Source organism: Enhydra lutris, unplaced genomic scaffold (assembly GCF_002288905.1).
Source record: "Enhydra lutris kenyoni isolate GAN:26980312 unplaced genomic scaffold, ASM228890v2 scaffoldscaffold15, whole genome shotgun sequence".
Taxonomy (NCBI): Eukaryota; Metazoa; Chordata; class Mammalia; order Carnivora; family Mustelidae; genus Enhydra; species Enhydra lutris.
In genome coordinates, this window is record NW_019154099.1 from 48,936,791 (window position 1) to 48,961,243 (window position 24,453).

General features: G+C 43.6%; 1 protein-coding gene across 1 annotated transcript in view; it reads left to right on the plus strand.

Moving 5' to 3' along the window:
- Nucleotides 1-2,826: 2,826 nt before the first annotated feature.
- LOC111147134 (heparan sulfate 6-O-sulfotransferase 3) overlaps nucleotides 2,827-24,453 on the plus strand; it is a 688,722-nt gene continuing 667,095 nt past the window's right edge. The window contains exon 1 of the mRNA XM_022503038.1: nucleotides 2,827-3,530. Within this exon, the coding sequence (XP_022358746.1) occupies nucleotides 2,827-3,530 (704 nt within the window). The remainder of the gene's footprint in view (nucleotides 3,531-24,453) is intronic.

Below are 24,453 nucleotides of genomic sequence, written 5' to 3' on the forward strand. Positions count from 1 at the left end.
TGTTTATCTGGAAACTGACAGAGTAGGTGCCCAGATACTCCAAGAAGTAGAGATCACTCAGCTTTGCCTATAAAGCCAGAGGGAGAGGGAAAATAATTTAATTGTTCTATTTCAATTCCATTGTCTCTTAATGCATCTTGACTCAAAGGGTCTCAAGAGGAGAGAAAGGAAATTATGGGTTCTTTTGATGTTGTTCGTTGAGTTCCTTCAATGGTGATTTGAATGTATTTCAGGGATGTTAGTGTTGCTAATCCTGTCTCTGCTTTCTCCTGGTTGTCCTTGGTTCCCTCTCCTCATCTCTGAAATGGGATATTATACTTCTCTTATTTCCTTAGAACGTTGTTCTGAGGGCAAATGAGATAACATCTAGAAAGTGCTTTCTACTCTATAAATTGCCGAAGCACTCAGCTTATACATTTGGGTAGCTAACAAGGTTATACTTATCCATGTGATATCAAGTGACTTTATAGGAAATGAGAAACTTCTCAAAGTAATATAAAAAAGGATAATGAATTTTTACTTTGGTAAAGGAGAGGTGTATCTTTTAAAATAAGTAATACCATTCACCAGATGCATTCAGGAAATAATAAACGTTGAGTTTTATCTATTTTATTTATTTTTGATTTTTATTTTTTGTCCTATCACAATTTCTTTCTTTGGAGAGTAGTGTGATGCCATTAATAGGATTGTAAACTTCAAGTGAGAGAAAAATAAATAGATTAAGTAAGCTTTAAAGAAGCTGATTCATCTTGCTCAACACCTTTTTTACTAATATAAGCTCATACAGTATCAGGAAGGACACTGTTTGTGGTTGTTTATAGAGTTGAAAAGAGGAAAGGAAGCAGAGGCGGGAAGCTTTGTTGAGAAAAATCCCACCTGTCTAGAACAATAAAAATAACTTCCTATGGGAAAGAGTTAGCATCCCTGAAAGAGATCTAGATCTTAACTAATGGGTCGAAGGGGACAGCCTGACAAATGGAAGAGATCAGTACAGTGTCTCAAGAAAAGACAAGTACTGCACAGATCCATAAAGAGGCCAGGTGGGAAGGCTGACTGCTCTGAAGGCCTGGGATACCAGGGTAGCCGGGAGGGGCACGATGACCTGGGCAAGGGGATCGAATTGCATTGTTTCCCTCTTCAACACACTGTCTCTCTCTACTTGGATCAAGCAAGTAGAGGGATCGTGAAGGGGCAGTTACTGCCATTTGGTGGTACATCCATTCATTACCTGAAAAACAAAAACTGTTATTAAACAAAGATTTGGTTCTCGTGCAAATGCAAACTTTAGATGTTTGAAAAATAAAGTTAAAAAAATCTGCACATAAACAAGAGCTTCTTTAGCTTATGAAATAGAGGTAAAAGTAGGTCTTATTGTCCGCATGAGATGTGGGGTAAGGGGTGAGTCTTGCCCATTTAAGAATTCAATGTGTATTAGTAACATGAATTTTAAGAGGTGACCCCTAAGCTCTCTTGCATTGGAATTCCATACTGCAAGGTTGTGGGCTGGTGGGTCTGGAAGAAATGAAGGGTCTGTTCAACAAAGACCCTGATGGCAGGTGCCTGGTGGATCATTGATGGATGGATGCCGGCTGAGTAAAATTGTAGAGTCGAACACTCCAAGTTTGTAGTTAAGGAGGGACCGGAGTAAAACTTGAGCAACAGTTAGAACGTCTTGGGTGGAAATTAAAAGCAGTCTGGAGCCAATTCCTCCAGCCAGCTCGAGTGCAGTCCTGTGTAGGTGAGTCTGCCCAGCGGTGTGCGAGCGTTCTCCCTGCACAGAGGCCGGCCAGATTTGCGTCCATCTCAGAAAGAGAAAGCTGCGGATTTAAAGGTCTCGGATCCCTGCTCGCTCTCCTCCGAGCCTCTCTCCTTGCTCCGCCTTTGCCTCTCTCCCAAATATCTCCTCGCCCTGGGCTGAAGGGATTCCCACCCCCAGCTGCCTGCTCCGAGCCCCGCGGAGCAGCGGACTCCTCCCCTGGAAACTCCTCCGGGGCCGGGGAAGGCTTTGGCGCATGCTCCGTACCTAGGGCAGGTTTTTGCTGCGGGTAGCAGGGCTCCTGTCACACCGGCTGGTGGGTTGTGGCGGTGCCAGCCACTGTGTGCGAGTGTGCCTGCGTGCCCGCGCCTGGGCGGACCGACCCGGAGCAGCAGTGCGACTCTTCCCTGGGAGGCGGCTCCGCACAGGCGCCTCGCCCGCAGCCGCCGCGGAGGCTCCTCTGCAAACTTGCGGGCAGGCGCTGTCTGCCCTCGCGGCTCCCGCGCCCGGCGACCGGAGGGCAAAGGCGCCGGGTGCGCGTTCCGGGCGCGGTGCCCGCGGCCGCCCGGGGCGGCGGGGCCGGGCCGCGCCTTCGCCCTTGGTCCGCGCCCTGGCGAGCCTCATGCAGCCCCCGCGCTCGCGGCCGCAGCCGCCCGGCTGCCCCGGGCAGGTGCAGCAGGACCCGAGGCGCGCTCCCCAGCGCCTGAGCGCCTGAGCGCCTGAGCGCAGGCGGCGGGATGCCCTGCTTGGCCTGAGAGCGCGCGCCGCGCCCGGGCGGGAGCGGGGAGCCGGCCAAGCCGGGCGCCCCCCGGGAGCGCAGGGCGCCCCACGCCGCAGCCGGAGCCCCGCGCGCCAGCTCCCGCCTCCCCGCTCGGCTCGCAGGCCCCGGCGCTGCCAGCCCGGGAGTGCCGGAGCGCCGCGGGGCCGCCAGCCAGCCGCACGCCTCGGCGTCAGGGGTATGGAGGAGCGGCGGGCTCGGAGCCGCGCCCCGGAGTCCTCGAAACTTCCGAGCCGGCGCCAGTCCGAGCCGCTGCCCCCGCCGCTTCGCCTGCCGGCCTGAGAGCGGGACCATGGATGAAAGGTTCAACAAGTGGCTGCTGACGCCCGTGCTCACTCTCCTCTTCGTGGTCATCATGTACCAGTACGTGTCCCCCTCCTGCACCAGCTCCTGCGCCAACTTCGGGGAGCAGCCCCGCGCAGGGGAGGCCGGCCAGCCGGCCGCCCCGAGTCCCGCCCGCCGGGCACAGACGCCGCCCGAGGAGTGGGAGCGGCGGCCCCAGTTGCCCCCGCCACCCCGGGGGCCGCCCGAGGGGCCTCGGGGGGCAGTGGCGCCAGAGGACGAGGACGAGGAGCTCGGGGAGGCGGAGGAGGAAGAAGAGGAGGAGGAAGAGGAGCCGGACCCTGAGGCCCCCGAGAACGGCTCCCTGCCCCGGTTCGTGCCGCGCTTTAACTTCACCCTGAAGGACCTGACCCGCTTCGTGGATTTCAATATCAAAGGGCGCGACGTGATCGTGTTCCTGCACATCCAGAAGACCGGGGGCACCACGTTCGGCCGGCACCTGGTGAAGAACATCCGGCTGGAGCAGCCGTGTAGCTGCAAAGCGGGCCAGAAGAAGTGCATCTGCCACCGGCCGGGCAAGAAGGAGACGTGGCTTTTCTCCCGCTTCTCCACCGGCTGGAGCTGCGGGCTGCACGCCGACTGGACGGAGCTCACCAACTGCGTGCCGGCCATCATGGAGAAGAAGGACTGTCCCCGCAACCACAGCCACACCAGGTACTGTCTCCGGCCCCCTCTGGCTTCCCGTCACCACCTGGGTCCCGACCCTGGGCCGCTCTGCGCAACCTGAGCGTGTTGGTGGTTTCCCTAGCGTCTTTCAGCGGTTGGGGCAGGGGCTTTCGGAGTGGGGTCGGAAACCTCTGGATGGTGACCCTGGTCTTGGACTCATTCCGTCCCTCCTTCCTCCCCTCCCTTCTTCCCGCCGCTTCCCGATATCCCCTTTCACCTTCAAAGACGTCCCGACTAGTAGTAGTGTGTGTTCTTCCTCGTGCCCGGGGCTGCGTGGCCTCCCTCCCACCGTGCAATGGAGAGGAGGCCTGGGTTAGACTCGCGAGGTCGGATCTTGTACCTAAATTGTGTGAGTGGAAACCCAGACCCCGTAAAAGGCAGGAGGAACTGGGCATAGAGAGGCAGGACGGGCGTTTTCCAGGCACACTGAAGCCAGAGACGAGTCTAATCCCTCTTCAAGCGGCTCTAGGGTGGCTTCTCGCCCGCTCAGGAAACAATCCTCTTGTTGTGTCTTTGAAGACACACTTTCAAATTCCTGCCGTACCTCGATAACCCTAATTCTGGAGATGGTCTTTGTTGCTGGGCAATGCCAGGATTTAGACTCATGCTGTTCGCAGCAAGATTTCCACTCTCCGCCAGACCAATCAGCACATTTCAGAGGTACTTGTTAAATGCCTACTGTGTGCCTAGCAACGTGCTACGTGGACACAAAGATAAAATAAGTAAAATCCCTATCAGGATAGGTGCCCCCCCCACTTTTAAATAGTAATACTGCTGAAAATTAAGAAAGTTTGAAATCTTAATAGCCAATGAAACTGCTTACATTATTAATATCCTTTTCTCCCCTTCCACTTCTAAATAGTAATACTGCTGAGAATTAGGAAAGTTTGAAATCTTAATAGACAATGAAACTGCTTACATTATTAACATCCTTTGAGAGAGGCACGGGCTTAAGAATTTGGTTGAATGTTCTTTCTGCCCACTGCAATTTGAAGATTAATCTGACATGCTTGCTCAAGGGACTAAAATATTAAAAGCTTGGAACACCAGTTTATTGAAGTTTTTATCTCAGAGGTTTCAAACAATTTGGTGTAAGGAAATAGGAATTTAAAAACTCAAGCTCAATATGTTGGTATCAGATAGCTTTTGCGTTTGACATTATGGAAAAACTTCATTTACTGGAAACTACCCAGATCCTGAAATTCACCACTGAAGCATCTAATTCTACTTCATTTCTCCAAGAATGAGCAAAATTTCATTATGGGATTTTTTACTCTGGCAGTTTTTCAAATACTTTCTCTCCTCCCTGCTCCTTTCCCTGTTTAATGGAAATTGGTTAGAATAGGAAACTGGTTGGACATGGAATGAAGGCATTAAGCTCCTTCCTTAGCATATTTTAAGGACCTTTTACTTTTAAAAATTTCCAATCTTGCCCCTCTGTTTTAGCTTAAAACAGTTTTTCAATTAATTATTACTTTCAGACTTCCTAACAGACGGGACTATTATTTCAGTGAGAGACAATCTTTGCTGCATTTTACCCCAAATTGTACCCTTCGTATTTCAACTTTTAGGTATTAATTACTGACTGACCCCAAGGAGTTTGCTACTCTGATTCCCAGCTTCCATTTCAGTAAAACTAGAGACTTTGATTATCACAGAGAAACATCGAATGACTCCACCGTAGGGATGGGCATTTTATTCTACCAATATATATAAAAATCTCAGTAGGTGGATGAAGAGTTTTGGAGAAACTAGAGATTATGGAACCGGAAAATAATTAGATTTTTGCTTAGTGATGAAATGCTGCTTCTGCTAAAGACCCTACATGGATTAAGCAGTAAGGTCTCACTCCTATAGGAAACACTCAGTATCTCTCTACTCTGTGATGTAGGAAAATTCCACCTTGGCTATCTGAACATATGGTCTCTATAGCACAGTCAAATGCTTTTCTCTGTTTAGTGATGGACCATGAACATTTATTTCTCTCTGAGTCACCAGTTATCAGATAATCACCCTTCACTGGGTTGCTTTTTAAAAAAATTTTTAAATTAAAATTATATATAATATATATATAATATATATTATATATATATTATATGATGTGGTTGATTACCACATTATAATTTCTTTTCCTTTTCTTCTTCACCTTATCTCCCCCTTCTTGGTATCCTAAATTACTTCTTTGGCTTTAGATGTCGTAGGAAGGAATTGTGGGTTATGTGACACACCCTACATCGAAAGTTATAGGGAAAAAGTTGAAGGAATGTCCAGTAGCATCTTCCTCACAGAGAAGATTGAATTAGTGGTCTGTCATTGGAATGCCTGTGTACAGCATTCTACAGTCAACCAGATTAGCCTGGATAATGGAGGGTACATTTCCACAATGCAAAATGGCAGATAATCTATTGCTACATAATGGGAACAAGGTTCTTCAAATAGGGCTGACTCTAAGCAAAATGGAGAAGTAGATCATGTTGATTTTAGTTCCCTAGTCTCTTTGCTTTGGGTCCCCTTGAGGGTCCCCTCTCCCCATTTCTCACAGGGATTAATGCCTTTTTAAGTCATGTATTGAGCAAGAGCAAGGATTCTGGATTCGGATGGCTACGGCTCTTGTGTGTAACCGAGAGTGGCCCTTACTAGCTGTGTATCTTACTCCTTCTGAACCTCAGATTCTTTATCTTTAAAGCCTACGTAGTACTTCTCTTACAGAGGTGTTGTGAGAACTGAATGAACAAAGGTGAGCAAAATGCTTAGCGCAGTTGTCTACGTATAGCGTAACGTGCTGGTACGCAGTACTTAGATGCAGACATATAATGATAGTTAACATTAGTTGTTAATCGTAATAATACTTTTCCCGAGTCAAGGCCTTCTTTCATGAAAGCATCTGAGGTCAGTGCCTTAGAACAGCTCACTGTAAGTGGGTCACCTGATTGTACAGAGATGCTATTTTCTGATTACTTGTATTGAGACAGAAACCAAACTTCAGGAATAAATGGAAAATTATGGACATTTGAGCATGAGTCAATGCAGGGGACATGACGGGAAACAGGGACACAATATAATTGGGTATATATTCTGTTGGTGATGAAACAAACAAGCAAACAAAACCCAACCTGTCTGGAACGGTGTGAGCAAGTGGGAATATCAAGGACCAAAGGCAGAAGTGGGAAGCCGACTCTGAAAGGAGATGCACAGTTTCAAGGAAGGAGCCATCATAGGGACGGTATGGACCCAGACAGGGACAAGGCTCTGGGGCTGGCAGTTTGGAACCAGCACAGAGGCCGTTTGTGACCACAGAGATTAGATTGGAAGGTGGCACATATGAATGATCTCTTCAATCCTCTCACTGCTGATGTCTTCTCATTATTTTCCTTTTGCTTCCCCCCTGCAACCATCTTTTTGGTAGGTTATTCTTTCTTGTTATTCTTGTGCTGCCTTCTTTATTCCTGCGTTTCCTTCTTCCATCTGCATGATCAAGTCTTTAGAAGACTATGCCTTACGATTGTTGAGTATGGAAAGGATAACAGCATTTCACGGCTAAAAAAGACCGAAGGGGTGATCATGCCCTATAATACGTGTGGCGAATGGGCAATTTAATTCTAAGGAGGTGAAGTGATGTATCTAAGGTTTCTTTAGGGAACTTAAATCTTCATTCTAATAAGTTATGGTTGATGTTTTGCCTGTTGTTTTCTTCTGTTTGCTGTGGAAAATAAAGTGGAGAGTGTTTTTAAGCACTTATTATGTGCCAGGTGCTGTGATAGTTCTGGCAATATAGTTTTGAATAGTGTCAATCCTATGAAGCTTAGGCTATTAGGAAAGAAAGACCTTGATCTTCTTTGGTAGGTGAGTAGGACCCTCATTCTTAAATAATGGTAGAAAGAGATTCTTTTATTTTTTCTTTCTTTCTTTTTTTTTTTTTTAAGGTTTATTTATTTTAGAGAGTGAGAAAGAGAGAGTGAGAGTGTGTCTGTGGGGAGGGGCAGAAGGAGAGAATTTCTAGTACACTCCAAGCTGAATGCGGAGCCCCAGGCAGGGCTCGATCCCATGACCCATGAGATCATGACCTGAGCCAAAACCAAGAGTTGGCCACTTAACCAACTAAGCCACCCAGGTGCCGCATTGCTGGAAGGAGGTTCCATTCATACCTCTTGTAGGGTGGGGTAGTGATTTTTCCCTTTTATGACCTGCTTTCTGTTTGTTCTTTTAGACTAGTTGGAATCTTATGAATATTGTAGTAGGTAGGGCCTTCTGTATTACAAATGATACAAAATTAACTCAGCTCAGCCAAGGGGGAATTATTGGCTTCATAACCAGACCATAGGAAACACAGGAGTAGAATTGGTTCTAAGAATGGCTGGAACTGGAGGTCTGGGGTCTTTCTCCCTATACTCCTTTGGGTATTGAACTCATCAGATTGGCTAATTCCATGAATTGGGTAAATGGCTATCATATCTAACAGCTCCACAGGCCAAGGGCATAGCAAGCTTCCTCCATGTTCCAATTTAAAATCCTGGGGAATGACTGATTAGTCCAGCTGGGAACTTGTGACTGTCTTTTCTGTCAGTCCATGTGGGTAGGGCGAGGAGGTTTTCAGACCCATCTGGTATCACAGTACCATAGTGAGACTGGGGTGTGTATGTGTGTGTATGTGTGTGATGATAAGAAGGGGACCTCACACAGATACAGCTCCCACAAAGACCATGGGGTTCTGGATAGTCTTTCCAATTGTGTCAATTACAGGTGTAAGTGAACAAAAAAGAAACAAACTTTTAGATCTCCCTTTTGTGTTCTTGTATGTAGGAACATTTTTAAGTCAAGCTATAGCCTCAGTTTACTTGAAACAGCTGGAAACCATGTCATATGAGGAATAATTTGAAGGAACTGGAAGTACTTAATATGGAGATGGAAAAATTAAGGAGAGATGCAAAAATTGCCTTCTAATAGTCAGAGGAGGAAGGTGTGGAAAATGGAGGAAGCTTTCTCTGTATTTCTCCAAAGGATAGAACTAGGATAGGTGGGATACCAGTGGTAGGATAAGGTTTCAGAACCTTCTTAGAACTTGTAGCTGTCTAGGATGCCTGAGTGGCTCCTCCAGCTAAGTGTCTCCCTTTGGCTTAGGTCATGATCCCAGGGTCCTGGGATTGAGCCCTACATTGACTACTTGTTCAGTGGAGAGTCTGCTTGTCCCTCTGTCCCTCCCCCTACTCGTGTTCTCTCTTTCTCTCAAATAAATATGTAAAATATTTGTAAAGTTTTTTTTTTTTGAAGATTTTACTTATATATTTGAGAGAAAGCAAAAGTGAGAGAGATCACAGAGGGAGAGGGAGAGGGAGAAGCAGACTCCTGGCTGAGTGGAGAGCCCGAAGCGGGGCTTAATCCCAGGACCATGGGGTCAGGACCTGAGCTGAAGGCAGATGCTTAACCCACTGAGCCACCCAGACACTCCAAACAAATAACATCTTTAAAAACATTAGCTGTCTGGGGCACCTGGGTGCCTGCCTTCAGCTCAGGTCATGATCCCAAGGTCCTGGGATTGAGCCCCATGTCGGGCTCTCTGCTGTCAGGAAGCCTGCTTCTCCTTCTCCCTCTCCCTCTGCTTGTGTTACCTCTCTCACTATGTCTCTCTCTCTCTGTGTCAAATAAATAATAAACAAATCATCTAAAAAAATTTAAAAAAAAAAAACAAAAAACATTTGTAGCTGTCTAAAATGAGAATGAACTCTTTTGTGAGGTGGCCTACTCCTTAGAAGTGAAAACTTCAAATATGGATGATCAACTGCTGGTATTGTGAAAGCAGTTCCTCCCCAGGAAGGGCTGAGCTTGTATGGCCTTCTATTTTAAGGTTCTGTGTTCTAATCTAAGTTGAATTCAGGGTATCTTATTTTGCCTCTTCCCTGCCCCATGCAGAGAAAAGAAAACAAGAGGAAAAAAACCCAAAAAGGATTACAAATGAACTACTCATTTCTCAGACATTTGTAGATCTTTCTACCAAGCAAGCTTTTGGTAGAACATGGTCTGATGGTGTAGATGGTTGTATTCATTCAGGACTAAAAGCAACGGATAGGTCCATGTATAAAAGGCAAGATGAGGGGCGCCCGGGTGGCTCAGTGGGTTAAAGCCTCTGCCTTCGGCTTAGGTCATGATCCCAGGGTCCTGGGATCGAGCCCCCGCATCCGGCTCTCTGCTCCCCAGGGAGCCTGCTTCCTCCTCTCTTTCTGTCTCTCTGCCTACTTGTGATCTCTGTCTGTTAAGTAAATAAATAAAATCTTAAAAAAAAATCTTAAAAAAAAATTAAAAAAGGGCAAGATGAGAAAATATAACATAACTTACCACCAAAAGCCATCACCGCTTTGAAACATCATCTGGGTACTGCTTTTTTCTGTGGTCAGCAGGCTTAAACACATAAGGAGGCTGCAGAGCTCTGTTTCAGGCTGTCTAGAATATTATGGCCCATACTGCTTTCTAAAGCATAATCTTTTTGATGTCTCTTCTAATTAGAAATGTTGAACTGCAGAGAAGGTTAATTTTCACCATCAGGTTTGTGTGCTGTGTGAAACTAAGGAGATAAGAGATTGTTCTCTCTAAATGCCATATTCACTTATATGTTCATTATAGAGTCTCCAGAAGTGTCGCTTCTGGTCCAAATCGCCAATATTTGCTATAAATCAGAAGGAGGTTGAATTAAATCCATTCCTTTTTTTTTTTTTTTTGAGTTGTAAAGATAAAACTGGAACCAGTAAATTGTGATTGATCATTTATTTTTCCGCCTTTTTCTTGCTGGTTACCTTGGGATGTTGACAAGGTTTGATTTTTTAGAGAAATACAAATGCTCATGTAATAACCAGAAACTAGGTAAAATTTAGCCTCTAACAATGTGGATTTGCTTAATCTTAGACTCTTACATTATTATTCCCCAAAGCTAATTATTATCATCTCATTTTTACTAAGGACAATCAGAAGCTTATGGCATTTGAAAGTTACTTACGCTTGATAATGAATTAAACAGGTTTAATTGAGACTGCCAAATTTTAATGTGATTTTAAGACTCACGAAATACATTATTGGGCCAAGAAATAGGTTTAGTATGAAAACAATTAAATGGGGAACTCAAATTAATCTTTTCTGGTAATCAATTATCTTGTTTTTTAGTTTGTTAAATTATGGGTATCATATATAAATTCTCTGATTTTAATTGGCTAATATAACTTTATTTTAATTATAGCTAATCATTTATGTGTTGGGAAGTATACTGGACAGTAAACTTGGATGGTATTATTTGTTTATATCTCTTCTAGCACATACAGTTGCTCAGTAAAACCCATGTAAAGTTCCCAAGCACAGAGACTGACCTATAAAAAATGCTTGACACGTCAGCTAACAATTTATCATATATTCTAGATTACCTTGTAAGAATATCAGCATAACTTAACCAGATTGTGGTTCTTTATGGAATGATCCAATGTTTTATGTCATGACTCTCTTATTTCAGGTGAAAATTCAAATTATTAGTAATTGCCTTTCATAATTAGCAAGATGTCAACTGCCCTGATTCTCTAGAGGAGTAGTAAAAGTCAGGACAGAGGCCAGGGGTTATTAGACCATTCTAGAAGGTTTCTCCTATGAGACAGCATGCTACAAGTCAGGCATTCCTTTGGGAACAAGGTTAATCTCATTCATTCTCATTTTAGGGGAAAAAAAAAATCAGCCTAACCAGAGAGCATGGCTCCTTGATATAGATTGGGAGGCTGAGAAAAATCTAAACAACATGGCTTGGATTACTACTAGCTGAAGTCAGATGGATGAGGTGGTTGTGGCTGGAAATTGTGATATTGAAGAGCATTGGAGAGACCCCGAATTAGGAAAAAAGCTCTCAAGGGAAATTGGAAGAAATCAATGACAAATATATCAGCCACTGAAAATCACTGGAAATTGTGCTGATGCCCAGTTTGTGAGTGTCATTTGGCTGACGTTCAGCAGCATGGGCTGTGACGTCAAATGAGCTGGATTTTTTGTTTAAACTTAGAATATATGTCTTTTTTTTTAAATTAAATTCAAGCTAGTTAACGTATAGCGTAGTATGACTTTCAGAAGTAGACTTCCGTGATTTATCACTTACAGACAACACCCAGTGCTCATCCCAAGTGCCCTCTTTACTGCCCATCCTCCATCTGGCCTATCCCCCCACCTGGCCCATCCCCCCACCCATTTCCCTGGCTCAAGCTCTTACTCCCACGTAACCCTGAAGAAGTCAGTTACCTATTCTGTACTTTGATTTCCTTCTCTGGGAAATGGGAGGAATAGTGGTATTACGCCTGGTGAGGGCTAAGAATGCACAGAGCCTGACCCGTGTGAGTGTTAGCCATTATTCTGTTCTCATGGGGCTTGTCTTACACATCTATGCTGTTATGTGTAAAAATAAAACGACAAGAGGCAACCTGTACCATGCTTTTTGAAGCTGGAACTTCTTATCCCAAGTGATGCAAAAGAGAAGCCATAAATGGTAAAAGTGAACGTTAATTCGTAAGTCACTGTGGACACTCAGTGGGCACTTAATGAATGCTGTTGACTGGAAACTTGCTTTCTTTCTCCGGCATATCATGTTATTTTTTTATGGGAAATTAATGAAACAGCAGCAGAAATGTTTAAAACACACACAATTAAATTCATAAATGGAGCAATCCTGCAGTGAAATTGAATTAGTTGCCTGTGGGCACATAAATATTTGCAGTGCGTTGCAATTATTAATATCTTACCATGCTTTTCTTGGTAAGTACTGTGCCATTTGTTGTCACAACCTTGCATTTAACACCGTGTGTTCACGGTTACTCCTGTATTCTAGTTTCTTAATAGACATAAGAGGGTAGAAATGCTAACCTCCTTGTAGTCCTCCAGATTTTTGTTCGCTTTTTTTTTTTTTAAGATTTTATTTATTTATTTGACAGGAATCACAAGTAGGCAGAGAGGCAGGCAGAGAGAGAGGGGGAAGCAGGCTTCCCGCCGAGCAGAGAGCCTGATGCAGGGCTCGATCCGAGGACCCCAGGATCACGACCCGAGCTGAAGGCAGAGACTTCAACCCACTGAGCCACCCAGGCGCCCCTTCTGTTAGCTTTTGTAGAGTATTTCTTATGAAGGAATCAAGGTTATGGAGAGGTGACAATAAACCTGGATGATAGCTTCCATATTTTGTGGACTCTGATTATGAACTTGTAGAATTTTATAGTTTTGCTTACAAAGTGAAAACATAGACCTAGAGAGAAGGGTGCATGTGATTTTAAGCATACCTAGGTGGTGACTTGACCTAGGTGTGCAAGCCTGAAGGAAAGATCTCTCAAGGACTGTAAAAAACAAGGGGATGTGCCCTGGGAAGAAAGACCAGCCACTGATCACGCAGAGTGTAAATTAGCAGGATGCTGCTGAGGAGGGAGAGAAGAAGGACAAAAGTAGTCAAGGTGAAGAATGAAATCCTTAAAACCTGAAATCCGAATGAATATTGAAAGTGGAGGTTAGCACTTTATCTCGCAAGCGCTGGTTTGTCTCATTAGCGCATTCATGGGGAGTCATCGGCTATCTGGGCGGCTGTCTGCCTTGGAGGGCCGGTGTGCTTGAATGCTGCTGGGGTTCTTTTATTTGCTTACACGTTCTTCTTCTGTGTCCCCCGGAGCTGTGTTAGTCAGCGGCCTGGCAGCAAACAGGCACACTCTGGGATGGTGAAGGAGCTATTACAGATCTGTGGACTGGTTAAGGGCCCACACTGGACCTGGGGCTCCTTAACGGAGGGAAACTGTTACCTTCTCTGAGCCTGTTGTCAGCATCCCTTGTCTGCTGGGGCCTGACCTAAGTGACAGCCTCAAAGTTAGGAAGGGCTGCCTCATAGGAACTGTGGGCAGAGAACAGCCGAGCGCCCCCCTCTCCCCCTCCCCCAAATATGGAGCTGAGGCAGAGAGGTCAGATGGGGAGGAAATCTCTTGACCAATCTCTTGATCACTTTCTCCTTCCATTGTCTTCCACTGGCTGGAACCGTCTAGCTAAACAGCTAGAGAGCTACATGATCCAACGCATGTGTTTCCGGAGGCAGAGCAAGGCAGAGAATGGATTTGGGTTTGGAGTGGGTGAGTGGGATAAAAATGGAGAATAACTTGCACTGTGCCTTTAAATAGCTTGAAATTTCTTCTAATCCATCTTATGAATGTCCCACTCAGTTCAACAAACGAGACCAAGTAGAAATATCTTTCAGTACCTGAACCACATGCTTTCTGTATGGACCATTAATCTCCACCTAAAGAATGGTGAGGGCAGCAAAGGACATTCAGAGGAGCAGTCACCATAGGCAAGAGACTTTTCACCGAATAGTAGGAATGATGCTAAGTTTGGGTTTGTCCCCGTTGTACCCCCAGAATTGGCCGGTAATGGTGACATGTCTGGGCAGTTATATTTGTAATGATAACATATAGTGGACAACCCACGTTTTATATTATATCTGCATGTGATATTTTATTTTTAAAGATTTTATTTGTTTATTTGACAGAGCGAGAGAGCACAAGCAGGCAGAACAGCAGAGGGAGAGGGGGAAGCAGGCTCCCCACTGAGCAGAGAGCCCGATGTGGGGCTCGATCCCAGGACCCTGAGATCATGACCTGAGCCGAAGACGGTTGCTTAACCGACTGAGCCACCGGCGCCCCATGCATGCAGTATTTTATAGCTTTGAAGTCCTACAGCAGTATTAGTTCAGACAGGACAAAAAAGTTAACAAAACTGGCTGCAGTTTACAAAAGCATGCTGGTGAGATGAGCTGCTTCCTGTTGCTTAGGTTTTCTTCTAAGAATATAAAGAATGTTAAAAGTAATATGAAGGTGGCTTTCAGTCTCTGAAGGTAAAAGGTGAGGAAAGGAGAAAAATTGTACTTGAATTTTAAATTTTAATTTGAAACTATTTTAATGTTTTTGGTTTTATTTTTAAGACTTTTGAAACACTCTTTCCATATTTGTCTTGGGGGAGATATGATATGCTTGGTATTATGCATAGGTGCAACTCTTCGCAAAACAGGCACGTGGAAACTCCTAGCATTAGATACTGAAAAACAGTGGAAGTTGATATCTGAGAAAATTCATATAAGTACCGTCAAGTCACTGCTGTAATTCCAAGAGTCAAAATGTCATGAGTCAAACACTATTCAGTGTATGCATTTGTAGGTGACAAAAATGATATTCAGTCCAGTATCTGTTCTGAGGACATTTTTTGAACTTGGTCCATATGTGTTAAGTTCATTTCTTTTTTTAAAATTTTTTATTTTTTAAAAAGATTTTGTTTATTTATTTTGAGAGAGAGAGAAAAAGTGTGAGTGCATGGGTGGGGTGAAGGGCAGAGGAAGAGGGAGATGCAGATTCCCTGTTGAGCTTGGTGCCCGTGGTCAGGCTTGATGTGGGGCTTAATCCCATGACACTGAGGTCATGACCCTGAGATCATGACCTGAGCGGAAGTCAGACGCTTAACTGACCGAGCCACTTAGGCATCCCTTCCCAAGTTCATTTCTTCCATCCCTAAGAGGGAATTTTGCATTGCTGGGAACAGCATCATCCATGAAAAAATTACCCACCTCTATCCTCTTTTTCCACAACTCCCCCTACCACCCAACACTCTTTTTTTTTGTTCTCTGGGACCCCGTCATGTGATCTTAAATCATCTTCAGGCCCTCGAGTTGGATGAAACTTACTTGCATGATAAAATTGCCTTAGGAATTGTATCCTGCTGGCTGTGGAAGGTATTAGCTCTAAGGAGCCTACACTCCATTCAACTGAATTTAAGTCCAGTTGACTCGAAGATTCCAGGAGAGGTGTTAGAGAAGTTTTTCTTTCCCGCATAGCTTTATCGAGTTTGTCATTCTGCCTTCCAAACACTCGATGAAAGAGGTGAATTAATGGGTAGTTCTATTTCTAATGTTTCTATTAAGAAGCAGTTCTATCAATACTTCTCTTGATAAATAAATATCAAAAGTATTGTGCATAAAAACGCCAGGCAACATGAAGGAACTCAGATACATTGGAGCTGTCAAATTTATTATCTGATGTGTATTTAATCTAAAAATATTTGTCAGCTCTCATGGCCCATGCTTTGTCTTTTAAATTCAGACTTAAGCCTACAGCACCACCGCAGATAAATTTCTTTGCTTTGAAAGTTTTATTCTCCAAGTTCCCTATGTGTGCTATAAAGAATAATTAATGTAATGAAAAAATCAATATTGTGTATAAATTATTTAGGCTTTACTATCACTGTAATTTTCTCTTGAACGACTATCGATTGGCGAAAATTCATTTGTTAATTTCTTCCTAATAAGATATTCATTGTATTAGGTTTATAGTGGTGCTGTCCCTGTACCTTCAAAAATAAGTTATGAATTACTAATAATATATGCAGCAAGTTAACCTACTAGTGAGTGCCATGAGGTGGCAAACAGGCGGAGGGGTTGTCATTTGAAATGTGCAAAGCCTACATAGTCAGACAACCGCTAATGACTGGATGAGTAGACTCTTGCAGGATATTAATTTGTACTTTAAAATTTTGTGTGAATGTATTTTTCAGGTACAAGAAGGCCTTCGCACTGGCAGATTCTGCCCCAGTAGCATTTTCTAGATCTAATAAAATAAACAGGCAAAGAACCTATGTTCTGAAACCCAACTGGGGGTTCAAATCCTGAGTATTGTTTACTATTATGTGACGTGGCATGAACTGTGTAGGTTCTCCAGACCTCATTTTTTTTTTTAATTTGCAAAACAGGGATAAAAACTTTCCTGTTTAATTGGAGAAAGACAACTATCATATGATCTCCCTGATATGAGGGAGAGGAGATGCAACATGGTGGGTTAAGGGGGTAGGAGAAGAGTAAATGAAACAAGATGGGATTGGGAAGGAGACAAACCATAAGTGACTCTTAATCTCACAAAACAAACTGAGGGTTAATGGGGGGAGGGGGGTTGGGGGGGTGGGGTTATGGACATTGGGGAGGGTATGTGCTATGATGAGTGCTGTGAAGTGTGTAAACCTGGCGATTCACAGACCTGTACCCCTGGGGATAAAAATATATTATATGTTTATAAAAAAAAAAAAACTTTCCTGTTTAGGGTTAGTATTGGTTTGAGACCTCGGGAGCTTGCTTTCTGGGTGAAATCTGAAAACACCCATGTACATGGAGGGCAAAGAAAGACTGAAGGAAGAGATAGCTGCTCCAGACTGGTAGCTGGGAGGTTGGATAAGCAAGGGAATTTACCTATGAAGCTTGTCTTGGGAACTCTGTGCACCTGCCTGCCAGATTCTCATATAGAGACCTTAACTGAATTCAGTCCAAGCAGTCTCAACACACTTCCTATCTCAAGGCTGTGTCCTCCAGACAGCTCCTAGCATGGGGATGTAGGCAGAAAGTGTATTCCAGGGCAGGGAGGCAGCGGAGAGATCCTCTGATAGCCTGGGCCCAGCTTGTGCCTGGTCAACCAGTGGTCATGTCCATTAGAAGACTTCCTCCAACAGTCAGCAATGGCGACCATATGAGTTACTGTACACACACATTTATAGGTGTGTGTGTTTCTTTTTCTTTTTCTTTTTTTTAAGATTTTATTTATTTGACGGAGATCACAAGTAGGCAGAGAGGCAGGCAGAGAGAGAGAGGAGGAAGCAGGCTCCCTGCTGAGCAGAGAGCCTGATGCGGCGGGGGGTGGGGGGGGGGCTAGGGGCTCGATCCCAGGACCCTGGGATCACGACCTGAGACCTGAGCTGAAGGCAGAGGCTTTAATCCACTGAGCCACCCAGGCGCCCCGTGTGTTTCTTTCTTTCTTTCTTTTTTTTTTTTTTAAAGATTTTTATTTATTTATTTGACAGAGAGAGAGATCACAAGTAGACGGAGAGGCAGGCAGAGAGAGAGAGAGAGAGGGAAGCAGGCTCCCCGCTGAGCAGAGAGCCCGACGCGGGACTCGATCCCAGCACCCTGAGATCATGACCTGAGCCGAAGGCAGTGGCTTAACACACTGAGCCACCCAGGCGCCCCCCGTGTGTTTCTTTTTTAAGCTAATTTTTAAATCCACAGTTCTTTTGTTTTGGGTGGGGGATGAGGAATAATTTTCCTAACTATCTGTAACAGTGCTCTGAATGCATTGGTTATTAAATGCTGCTTTGACAGGTGTCCACTGAATTTCTTCAGAGGAGTAAGAAAAATCTGAGACCTTGTGGAAACCCAAAGAGATTAGAGTCCAAGAAATCAAACTGCCAAAATTCATGGCAGAGAGAACTTTTGTGTCAGCTTATTTGGACCGGGGAGGCATCTAGATTTGTGATTAAGTGACCAGTTTGAATCTAAGCTTCTTCATGGACTTATTTACTTATCTGTTGTGTGGCTTACCTGTCAACATGTAATTTTTCTGAAGATAGTGACTATTTTGTTTCCTTCTGCATCCTCAGTGCCTCTAATAGTGCCTTGTCATAATGGCTATCAAGTAAATGTTGGCTGAATAAATGAAAGGATGAAAGAAAACAAGCACAAATAAATTTACTAATTTATTGGACAATTCGGATAAGAATATGTGTCTTGTCTTCCTTTTTGGAATTGTTGGAGGTTAAGGAAATGCCAGTGAAAGCACTTTGTAAACTATAAAGTACTATACAGATTTAAATTTACATTGGCGGTGAGAAGCCTTTTGATACAGAATGGAAAAGGAAGGAAAGTTGGATTTTAGAAATGCAATGAATATATAATTCAGCTTCTACAGAGAGTTTCAAGAATCAGGAATGACAAAGATGCATTTGGAAAATATGCAAAATACACATTCGGCTCAACAACTTGTTTGAGTAATGAGCATTTTCCTTTAAAACAGGACATAATATATCATAAAAAGCTTTCAAAATGCTTAAGTTTTTCCCCTTAGACCATCAGGAAACCTTTTTTTTTTTTTTTTAAATTCCCAAGGATTTGGCACAGATCAAGATTTTTTTTTTTTAAGCCAGTGCTTCAACCCCTTTGAGGAAGCTCTCCTAAAATTGGTATTTTTAATTTTGTATTCATGACTTTATCATTATTTTCATATGACAGCTATAAATTATGGCTTTTGGTTAATATGTCCTGAAAGCGAGCTGAGAATGTAACTCATTTTCATTTAAGCTGATTTAGCATGTGATAATCCACTGAGCTGTTCTCTACATGCTTTCGGAGCTAATTACAGAGAGAGCAAAAAATTACCTTAGAAGAGAAAATAAAATCTAAAATTAAGAGTGTGCGTTATAATAAAGATCTATCAGCGTAAGAACTTGGCCTAGTAATGAGCTGGGTTTCATATGTGAGGCATGCCAGATCACTTCTGGGAGCGTGTACACAGCCTGGGTGTGTACACAAAGTGCACACAAAGCGCCTGAGCTGGGCTGGAGTCTTGGAAGAAGTTTGGTAAACGGATGGAAAACGATGGTCACAGATGCAATGACTGGCAGTGGGTGGAGATTCACAAGATCATTTATTGAACTCCTTGTTAACAGCAACAGCCTGAGGCTTGGAGAAGTATCCCCATTTTACAGATGAAAAAGTCTGAGTATGTTTATTAGGATCCTATCAGCTGCTTTTACTGAAAACTCCAATTCAAATTGGCTGACTAGTAAGACATTTAAAATCATGTAACAAGCCCAGAGAGAATTGGTTGATTCTGTCTTGAGAGCATTTTGGAAATCCAATAAAGCAAAGAAGCAAAGAACCAAAGTTTTGGAGCCCAGCTGTGGGGTTAAATCCTGACTCTACCTCGTACTGCTGTGTGACCTTGCACAGATTACAAAAATTTTTAAGGCCTCGGTTTCTCAATCTGTACAACAATGATAAAAACATTCCTCCCTGGGATTAGTGTTGAGGATCATATGAGTTAATGCCCAACATAGAGTAAGGATTCATTAAAGGTAGCTACTGTTCTTTTGTGGAGGACCCAGGTGTTTTTTCACACTTTTTACCCTGTCTCCTTAAACTTGTTGACTTGGCGCCTAGGCTGCCTCCCTCCTATTTGTTGAGGCTGCTGTAGTTCAAGCAGAATTTCCTGGCCAGAAGGACAATATTTAGAGCAGAAAGGGTCACGTTCCCATCCCTAGGCCCATCAGTGGCAATAGGAATGGGACCTTCAGGATTTGTCCCTAAATATGGGGATAGAATAATCATCCCATGAATCACAAGTGGACAGAACAAAATCAAGGCTCTCCCAGCGAGGGAAAAGGGGGGATGGATGTTGGAGACCCTACCGTCCTGACTTAGAGAGACACATGGGATTAAATGATAAAACTAGACTTCAAATCCAGGCTTCATTTCTAAGTTCTGGGCTGCCAATTATTCTTAAAAAAAAAAAAAAAAAGTTGCATTTCTACAATTAGTCAAAGATTATTCATTGATTTTTTTCATTCATTTCTTTGTTGGTTTAGTGAACTTCAACATACATTTATTGAGTATCTACTACATATCAATTATATGCAGTGCACTTTGGGGGAAATCAGAGGGTGGAGAAATAGTAATTATTGTTGCCACATTTTAATTGCTTACTTTGCTTTAGGCTAAGAGCTTTATTATGTAAGTACTTGCATTAAGTAGGTACCGTTATCATCTTCATTGTACAGATGAGAAAATGAGGTTCAGGGATGTTCAGTGACTTGTCTATGGTTGCAGAATTAATCATTGGTGGAGCAGCAAGGTATTTTAATCCAGGTGTATCTGATTTCAGAACCATGTCTTTTTTTTGAGCCGAGAGTAGGAAGGACGTCATTGTTATTTTTTTATTCAGGCATACCTAACATACAGTGTTATATTAGTTTCAGGTGTGCAGTGTAATGATTCAGAAATTCTCTGTATTACTCCGTGCTCATCCTCCTGGCAGGACCACACCTTTTAATCTCTAGATTGTGCTGATATCGCGTAGATATGACTGCTGTCCAGGCAGGTAGGAAGAATGCCAGCGGGAGCAAGGCAGACCCAGGGTAGAGCTAGGTGGGTTGTTATAATAACCATGTTTTCTAGTTTATATATTTCATGCTTTGACATCTGGGGCCTTACTGACCCTTCCCAGAATTAGCTAATTCCTAGAGATAGAGTACAAGTCTGTGACTTTGTGCATGATTTTCTCATGCAAACCAATGAATTCAGAGCCCGTTTCCCCAACCAATTCCTTTACCAAGCTCTTCTACTCCAGGCCACTACCCACCCTGTGCTTACCACCTGAGGGCCAGGTACTGGATGATTTAGGACAGCCACTGTACCCTAGAGCCTGCAGCAGTTACTCCAAGTAGCCAGTCCTAAACTGGCTGACCCTACCTCCCTAGTTCCTGCCCTCAGAAGCCACAGTAAAGGCTCTTGTCCAAGCTTTCCTCCTTGCTTCCTTGGCTCCTTGACAGCGGCGCTTTCCTGTGTGGTCAGCTGTGGCAGCTAGGGGTCTGTGAGTATACAAAACTCCTTCCTTCATGACAGTCATTTCTGTGTCTGCTTTTCTTACCATACATGATTAAAACAAGTCCCCAAGTATCCTCAACACAGCTATGAAGAAGGGAACAAACACTTGGGCCAAGGAATCTAGTTAATCAAAAGCCTAAAAATGGTAAAAGTTGGTTCAGAAGCCGAGTAAACACCAGTGATCAGAGTACAAATGTAAGGTCAAGTTGGGACTGGGTCCTGGATTAGACTAACCAGTGCCCTCACATCCATAGTCAAGACTGTGCGTTGGTTGCAGAGATTGGAGTGGGATCAGAGGTCCAAGTCAGATGGTTCTGAGCTACAGGAGGACATGGATGTAGGAGGGCAGGGGGAGGAAAGGGAAGGGCTGTAGAGCTCCGACACCAAATAATTCCTTATAAGTTGAATTTGGGGAAACATTGACTGGTTGACAAAAGTGATGTGATAATATTTAATTTATAAAAGTTTTCATTTTAATTCCAGTTAGTTAACATGAAGTATGATATTAGTTTCAGGTGCACAGTGTAGTGATTCAACAATTCCATGTGTCACCTAGTCCTCATCATGACAAGTGCCCTCCATAATCCCTGTCCCTATTTCACCCAACCCCCCACCCACCTCCCCTCTGGTAACCATCAGTTTGTTCTCTAGAGCTAAGAGTCCGTTTCTTGGTTTGTCTCTCTCTTTTTTTCCCTTTGCTTATTTTGTTTCTTAAATTGCACATATGAGTGAAATCATATGGTATTTGTTTTTCTCTGACTGACTTATTTCACTTAGTATTATACCCTCTAGCTCCATCAATGTCCTTGCAAATGGCAAGATTTTACTTTTTATGGCTGCATAATATTCCATCGTGAGAGTGTGTGTGTGTGTGTGTGTGTGTGTGTGTATGTGTGTGGGCACCACATCTTCTTTATTCATTCATCTATCATTGGACACTTGGGCTGCTTCCATATCGTGGCTATTGTAAATAATGCTGCTGTGAACATAGGAGTGCATGTTTCCCTTTGAATCAGTGCTTTTGTTGTTTAATTTTATTTTGAAGTGGTTTTATTTCTGTAGCTAGCTGGCTAGAGTGATTGATTGATTGATTCATGATTGTATGTAGCCTAGTACTGGGCCCTGTGCAGGACAGAGACTGGGGAGAAGACCTGGTTCTGGCTCTCAAGGAGTGAAATCATAGTTTTATAAGGCATAGACAAAATGACCTGGAAATATTTACATCACAACATTTAAGTCAATTCATGGTATTGTATTCAGAATTTTATGTAAAATGTGTACAGACCAATGTGGGGCTTGAATTCATGACCCGGAGATCAAGACCTGAGCTGTGATCAAGAGTCAGATGCTCAACTGACTGAACCACCCAGGCACCCCAATATATAAAGGTTCTAAAGAAGATGTGTTATAAGAAAGAATATGAATGTTTTCAGTAATAAATGGGCACATAATAAAGGGTTTGAATTGGCTGAAGAGAAGGTGATGTTGGGATAGATGTAGGGTAGTTTATAGGGGGCTCCAAATATATACTGGACTGAAGAGATTATTTTTTAATTCAATATCACATTTAGAATTACCTTGTTTTTTTTTTTTAAGATTTTATTTTATTTATTTGTCAGAGAGATCACAAGTAGGCAGAGAGAGAGGGGGAAGCAGGCTCCTGGCTGAGCAGAGAGCCCGATGATGCAGGTCCTGATTCCAGGACTCTGAGATCATGACCTGAGCTGAAGGCAGAGGCTTAACCTACTGAGCCACCCAGGCGCCCCCTTAAGTTTTTTTTTTAAGTGATCTGTACACCCAGTGTGGAGCTTGAACTCATGACCTTGAGATCAAGAATTGCATACTGTACCAACTGAGCCAGCCAGGTGTCCCTAGAATTACCTTAAGTTCTTAAACAGTGATGGTTTTACAAATATGTCCACAAATTCTCTGATACTTGTGCCCAGGATTGACTTCAGTGACTTGATTCTAATGAACAGAATACAATCAAAGAGATGAGAGGCCATTTCAGGTGTTAGGTCATAAAAGGACTATGGCTTCTGTATTGGTGTTCTCTCTGTCTTTCCCCAATGCCCGCTTCACTCCCTTCTCTCACATACCCCCTCTCATCTCTTGCTCTGGGTAAAGTTGTGTTCCGAGAACCCTATGGAGAGGCTTACATGGCAAGGAACTGAAGTCTCCTGCCCATAGCTGTGTGACTAAGCTTGGCAGGGGATCCACCAAGCCCCTGTCTAGTATTCAGAAACTACAGCATTGCAAGAGACCCCGAGCCATGTTTGAATGCTAACAGGAATGATAAAGCAAAGACGGGTGATTGTAGGAGCGATGTTTTTAAGACAATGACAGACGATCCAATCACAGAACACAAGATCTCATCTATCTTCTTCTCTTTTTAACAGAAATGAAGGCAGAGTATTTGAGTACAGATACAGGAGGGTTGGTGAACTGATAGTTGAAAGATGAGGTTGTTCTAATCTGACTGCCTCTCTTTTCTCTATGAAGTACAAAGCAAGGTCATTAGCTGAGAGTGGGGCAGAGAGGAAGGAATGTTGGAAACTTGAGGAGAGCAGAGAAAGTGTAAATAATGAGCTCAGAAGTTGAGAAAACAAATTTCCTAGGAAGGAAGCTGTCTGGCAGTATTCAGTTCTTTTTTGAGACCTGCGATTATAAATGTGAAACCAGTCCATCAGCAACGTTCTGTGATTTTCTTCAGCAACATTAGGCTGCGCTGGTGGAAGCATGGGATAAGTGCAGGGGTATTTATCCAGGGTTGGCTAGAAGTGGAGGAGAACGAGAGTTATGTTTAGGAGGCATACAGACTGCCAGATCTTGTAATCCAGGCTGGTTAGGAGATACTCGAAGTATTAGAGTGGTGGCAGGGTCAACGGAGTGTGTTAAGGTTGATAGCGTGGGTCTGTCTAGGAAACTGTGGGAGGGCAGGTGGATTGTGGTGGAAGCGTGCTGGACTGTAGAAGACGATGGCCAGAGAACAGGGTGTGTGAGGTTGACATGCTGGAATGGGTGCTGTCCCTTGCACAATCTCCGTGAATAAGGGCTGAGATGGGGTGAGAAGTGATCCCTGGAGTTAAGAAGGTCAAAGAATGGTGAGGACAAGATGTTGGATGGATTATTCATGGGAATGTTGATGTCAAGAATGATGCTAAATGTAGAGTTGAAGAAGAAAGTAAGGAGCCTGGCACTGGGGGTCAGGAAGTCAGTGGTGATGGAACCGTGGGTTGGGGGTGACAAGGAATGACATCTACTCCAGAAGGCTGTGGGCATGTCATTCCTCAAGTCAGGCTTCTAAGCTCTGAGGAACCCGGAAGAAAAGGGACAAAGGAGAGAAGGGAGCAGAACTTAGAAATTAAATGAAAAAGAAGTAACAATAAGAAGTTAAAGAAGGCAATAAAAGAACACAAATATCGCCCCGTAGAAAAGGGCAAAAGCTTTCTGCCCTTCAATATCCCA